This window comes from Piliocolobus tephrosceles, chromosome 3 (assembly GCF_002776525.5).
Source record: "Piliocolobus tephrosceles isolate RC106 chromosome 3, ASM277652v3, whole genome shotgun sequence".
Lineage (NCBI taxonomy): Eukaryota > Metazoa > Chordata > Mammalia > Primates > Cercopithecidae > Piliocolobus > Piliocolobus tephrosceles.
Window position 1 is genome coordinate 5,118,142 of NC_045436.1, and position 6,000 is coordinate 5,124,141.

Here is a 6,000-nt window from a genome sequence, read left to right on the forward strand (position 1 = left end):
GGAAGATACAACAATTCTCAACCTGTATTCACCAAATAATACAGCTGCATCTTTGTAGAGCTGGGTTTTGGGGTGTGGTTATAATAAAAAGCACCATTAACATCAGGCCAGGCGCCGTGGCTCACACCTGTAATCCCAGCACTTAGGGAGGCCAAGGTGGGTGGATCACAAGGTCAGGAGTTTGAGACCTGCCTGGCCAACATGGTGAGACCCCCATCTCTAATAAAAATACAAAAAAAATTAGCCAGGCGTGGTGGCGGGCACCAGTAATCCCCGCTACTCAGGGGGCTGAGGCAGGAGAATTGCTTGAACCCGGGAGGCGGAGGTTGCAGTGAGCCGAGATCGCGCCACTGCACTCCAGCCTGGGTGACAGAGCAAAGCTCCGTCTCAAAAAAGTACCATTAACATCAACGGAGAACAAGGTATGAGTTAGGGAGGCTGGTGTCTAATCTGATTCCAAGGTTTAAGAGTGCATACATAGGCCTGGTGAGGTGGTTCACACCTGTAATCCCAGCATTTTGGGAGGCTGAGGTGGGAGGATAGCTGGCCAACCTGGGCAACAGAGAGAGACCCCATCTACAAAAAATTTAAAAATTAACCAGCCATGGTGGCACACCTGTAGTCTAAACAACTCGAGAGGCTGAAGCAGGAGTATCGCTCAAGCCCAGGAGATGAAAGCTGCAGTGAGCCGTTGCACTCTGTCCTCAAGCCTGGGCCGTGCCACTGCATTCAAGCCTGGGTGACAGGGTGAGAGACCCTGTCTCAAAAAAATGAAAAAAAGGAGAGTACACATCCCATTAAGTAATAATATTTAAGAATGAAATAAAAGTTTGTTTTTTTGTTTGTTTGTTTTAGTTTATGGATACTGTTATTCAAACTGCCACTAAACTGTTAGGACATAAACACTTACCAAGGTGTTTGAAATTCATTACCAGAGCTCGGGTATTTCTTTCGGCCTCAGAGAAAACGTGAAAAAACAAAGACACCAGGGGAACCATGAACCAAGAAAATCTGGGAACTTCTGGACCAAATGCTAGGCGTTCAGTCCCTACAGAATGCTCTTTGCAGGACGTTTCTGATTTTAGAACTGCATTTGGTCAGTCAGTCTGGAATGGATGCATTATGAGGCACGCTTTCCGGAACGTCACCCAGCTGTGCAACTGGAGTCTGCAATGCAGGTAAGCCATAACCTTGGTGCTTCCCGCTGTGCGCAGGGTTGCTCACTGCTGCCCCGGGTTTCCGCGTGAGTCAGAAAGAGCAGATGCCCTGGGCCTTGCTCTGCCCCATTTGTGCCTTTTCATTCCTCGCATTCTTACATTATTAGTAAAGCTTGACACTGGGCAAGATTTCTGATGTGCGTGGATGTAATTCGATTATCCAGTCCTCAACTTCATTAATCAGGGAAATTCCCATGAAAACCACAATATTTTTTTATATTTGCCAGATGAGCAAAACCGATTTTTTAATCCTAACAATACAAAAGTGTTGGTGAGAACATGGAACAGTAGAAAAATCTCAAAACACTGCTGGCAGGACTATAAACTGGCATATCCATTTGGGAAAACAATTTATGATCTAGTAAAATTAAGTATGTACATATTCCACGACACAGCAAGTCCACTTTGAGAAAGTCTTGCACGTGTATCCTAGGTGCTATGTACAAGAAGGTTCCCACCTTCAGGGTTTATAATAGCAACCCGAATGTCCACTGTGGGAAAATAAACTGTGGCTTATTTCTATTTACGTACATGGCATGCGGCACAATAATGACCCAAATAAACAACAGCCGCGCGCTACAACGTGGGTGAGAATCACAGACACGCTGCTGCAAAGCGAGGGAAAGGATGCAGTTCAAAAACAAGCAAAACAAAACAGTATACTGTTTATGGCCGGGCCTGGTGGCTCACGCCTGTAATCCCAACACTTTGGGAGGCCGAGGCGGGCGGATCACCTGAGGTCGGGAGTTCGAGACCAGCCTGACCAACATGGAAACCCCGTCTCTACTAAAAATACAAAAAACTAGCTGGGCATAGTGGTGCACGCCTGTAATCCCAGTTACTCGGGAGGCTGAGGCAGGAGAATTGCGTGAACTCGGGAGACAGAGGTTGCAGTGAGCCAAGATCACGCGATTGTACCCCAGCCTGGGCAACAAGAGTAAAACTGTCTCAAAAAAAAAAAAAAAAAAAAAAAAAACACACAGTATATTGTTTAGAGATATGAACGTATATGGAAAAATCATAAAACCAAGGAAAAGATGAACACAAATCGGGACACTGGCCACCATCTCTGAGGGCCAGGGAGAGAGGGAATTTGGGGTTGGGCCCACAGGTGCTTCTGAGGTTTGATCAGGTTCTGGTTCTTAAGGTGGGTGGCAGATATGACAGGTGGTCATTTTAGTCTTTAAAATGTGCGTATAAAAGTGTGTTATCAGCTGGGTGTGGTGACTCACACCTGTAATCCCAGCACTTTGGGAGGCCAGGGCGGGCAGATCACTTGAGGTCAGGAGTTTGAGACCAGCCCGGCCAACATGGTGAAACTCCATCTCTACTAAAATTACAAAAAGTAACTGGGCGTGGTAGCACGCACTTGTAATCCCAGCTACTTGGGAGGCTGAGGCAGGAGAATCACTTGAACCAAGGAAGCGGAGGTTGCAGTGAGCTGAGATCATGCCACTGCACTCCAGCCTGAGTGACAGAGCAAGATTCTGTCTCAGAAAATAAAAAAAAAAGTGTGTTGGCCGGGCGCGGTGGCTCAAGCCTGTAATCCCAGCACTTTGGGAGGCCGAGACGGGCGGATCACGAGGTCAGGAGATCGAGACCATCCTGGCTAACACGGTGAAACCCCGTCTCTACGAAAAATACAAAAACTAGCCGGGCGAGGTGGCGGGCGCCTGTAGTCCCAGCTACTCCGGAGGCTGAGGCAGGAGAATGGCGTAAACCCGGGAGGCAGAGCTTGCAGTGAGCTGAGATCCGGCCACTGCACTCCAGTCCGGGCGACAGAGCGAGACTCCGCCTCAAAAAAAAAAAAAAAAAAAAAAAAAAAAAGTGTGTTATCTATACTTTTGTATGTAAGATACATTCTATGGTTAAAAAATAGAATAGATCATGGAGACATAATACAAGGTGTTACGATCACTATGTGATAATGATTTTTTGGTAAGTTAATATGCATACAAAAAAGAACAGAAGATACATCAACTGATAGCTGCAGTTATATCCCGACTGTGGCACTGATCTCCTTCATGTTTTCTACGTTATAGCTTTGTGTATTGAGCCTACAGTTTTTGCAAGCTTTTTTTAAACTGAATTAATCTAAGTACATCAAGTATGGCACTGAACCATGCTACCCAACGTCCAGCTTCCCAGCAAAAGCTTGCCAATCCTTTCCCCACGTCCAGCACACAGGCCACATATGCTCGATGATACGGGAGTTGGTTTGACATGAAATAAAAAACAGCAAAATTTCTCACATCATAACTGATAACTACTGGGTATCTATTTATCTCTATTCTAATCACATCCTTTGATGTTTTAAAGTTCTATTTCTGGCTTTACTTCATTCTTTACTTTCCCTCCTCTTCCCATGGGTATTTTATAGAAAATCTCTCAAACAGGGCCTGGCATCTATACCAAGCATTCAATAAATACTAGTTCCCTCAATACCACGCTGTGTCTTGAACAAGTTAACACAATCCTAGCTCCAGTTCTTCACGATAACTGAGGAGATTCCTTCTTGCCTAAACCTGCGCACTTTCAACGTAGAGTCCATAACGTGGCAAGGGCCAATGGCAACAGGGAGGACAGGCACGCTTCCCATCCTCACTGCACCCCGCCCACAGCCTTCTCCCAGCCCTACTCAACTCCCTCTTTGTCCTCTCCAGATATACTAAGGGGTTATTATCTTAGCAAATAAAGTACACATAAAACTGATGTGCTAGAAGCGATGCAATAATTACATTGAAATTAAATATTATGCAATGCTAACCATATACAACAAATAGAAACTTAATACAACAGCTGGGCGCAGTGGCTCACTCCTATAATTCCAGCACTTTGGGAGGCTGAGGCGGGTGGATCACAAGGTCAGGAGTTGGAGACCAGCCTGGCCAACATGGTAAAACCCCGTCTCTACTAAAAATACAAAAATTAGCCAGGCATGGTGGCGGTGCCTGTAATCCCAGCTACTCGGGAGGCTGAGGCAGGAGAATCGCTGGAACTCAGGGAGCGGAAGTTGCAGTGAGCCACAATCACACCACTGCACTCCAGCCTGGGCAACAGAGCGAGACTCCGTCTTGGAAGAAAAAAAAAGAAATTTAATACAACTAAATTTATTTTTAAAACAAAATAGTTTTCATAGTCTCAACTTTATTTAAAAGTTATAAACATTTAAAATATAATATTGGTTAAATACACACAAATCATTAATATTACTTACATTATATTATTACTCTTATGGGCTCTTCCAATGTTTTCACACCACCGATATTTACAAATATCATAAACCAGTAATTCTTCTGGGAAAAAGTAGTTCCAACGCCGAATTCCTAAAATGCAAATAATGTTTCTAAAGGTACTATCACTCTATCATATAACAGTTAACAAAGGATGAGATTAACTTTACCTCCTTTAATGCCATCTTTATTCACCAAAGAAAGAACAAAATGATCAACTTCAGGATAGGGAGAACACTGACAACCTTCAATGGTTTCTACTGCAACAGAGAGAATGATTTATAAATTACAATAGCCGAAAGCTGAGAAGTTACATTTTGATTAAATGCTGTTGAGTACAATTATGGGTTTTGCAATCCCTCGGCCTTCCCTCACTTTTTGCAATTTCAGTCAATTCATGTTTGTTATACTACAAGGAAGCAGGTAAAAGTCAAACCTCTCCATTAGGTCAAATGTTAACCAATTTCATAAAAAGCGTTTGAAATAACTTCAACTGCTGTCTTCATTTTGGCAAACAGAAAGGCAGTCCCTCACGTCCGGAACAGGCCTAGCTCCATCAGCCAGGCCTTGGTGCTGCCATGCGCCAGCCTGGGCATTGTCCTGTGAACACAGGCACTCACACAACGTCAACAACAGATAAGGCCCCTGTGGTCATGATAACCACTGGGTACTCATGTCCGAACACAGGCAAAACAGGAACATCTTCCAAACCACAAAAATGACCAGCACCCCTGATCCCAGCTAACATAAGCAACCGCTGGGGTTTTTGTTTGTTCGTTTGTTTTTAACAAATTACAGTGTTGATTTCTATTCTGATTTCCCTTCAGTTAAGCTTTACTAAGAAAACCAGTCATAGAATTGTGCCTGATGACACCCAACTCAGAACACACCCCAGGGTTCCTGGTACCCCCCCAGCCACCCATTCCAAGCTCAGAACACACCCCAGGGTTCCTGGTATCCCCCCAGCCACCCATCCCAAGCTCAAATCCAGTCCTCCCGGTCCTTTGCAACCCCTCTTCCCGAGATGCCCCACTTGACTGAGGTTCCCCATGGTGTGTGCCGGCCATTGCTTCCTGGCAATACACTCAGCTGACCTGCTACAGGTGTGTGCCCTGAGGCCTTTAGCTGGAAGGTACTGACAATCCAATTATATTTTCTAAAAGGCTACTGTAGTAATTTAAAATGACCTATTTTAAGTATCATTTAATTTTTTTTTTTTTTTTCTTGAGATGGGGTCTCGCTCTGTCGCCCAGGCTGGAGTGCAGTGGCGTGATCCCGGCTCACTGCAACCTCTGCCTCCCGGGTTCAAGCCATTCTCCTGCCTCAGCCTCCGGAGTAGCTGGGACTACAGGTGCCCGCCACCATGCCCGGCTAATTTTTGTACTTTTAGTAGAGATGGGGTTTCCCTATGTTGGTCAGGCTGCTCTCAAACTCCTGACCTCATGATCTGCCTGCTTTGGCCTCCCAAAGTGCTGGGATTACAGGTGTGAGCCACCGAACCCAGCCAGTATCATTTAATTTTTTTTTTTTTTTTTTTTTTTTTTTTTTGG

At 44.9% G+C, this 6,000-nt stretch overlaps 1 protein-coding gene across 1 annotated transcript in view; it reads right to left on the minus strand.

The window, feature by feature from the left end:
* PRIMPOL (primase and DNA directed polymerase) overlaps positions 1-6,000 on the minus strand; it is a 48,416-nt gene that overhangs the window by 3,658 nt on the left and 38,758 nt on the right. Inside the window, exons 8-9 of the mRNA XM_023220962.1 lie at positions 4,621-4,710; positions 4,435-4,543 (exon numbers count right to left, since the gene is read on the minus strand). Of these exons, the coding sequence (XP_023076730.1) occupies positions 4,435-4,543; positions 4,621-4,710 (199 nt within the window). The remainder of the gene's footprint in view (positions 1-4,434; positions 4,544-4,620; positions 4,711-6,000) is intronic.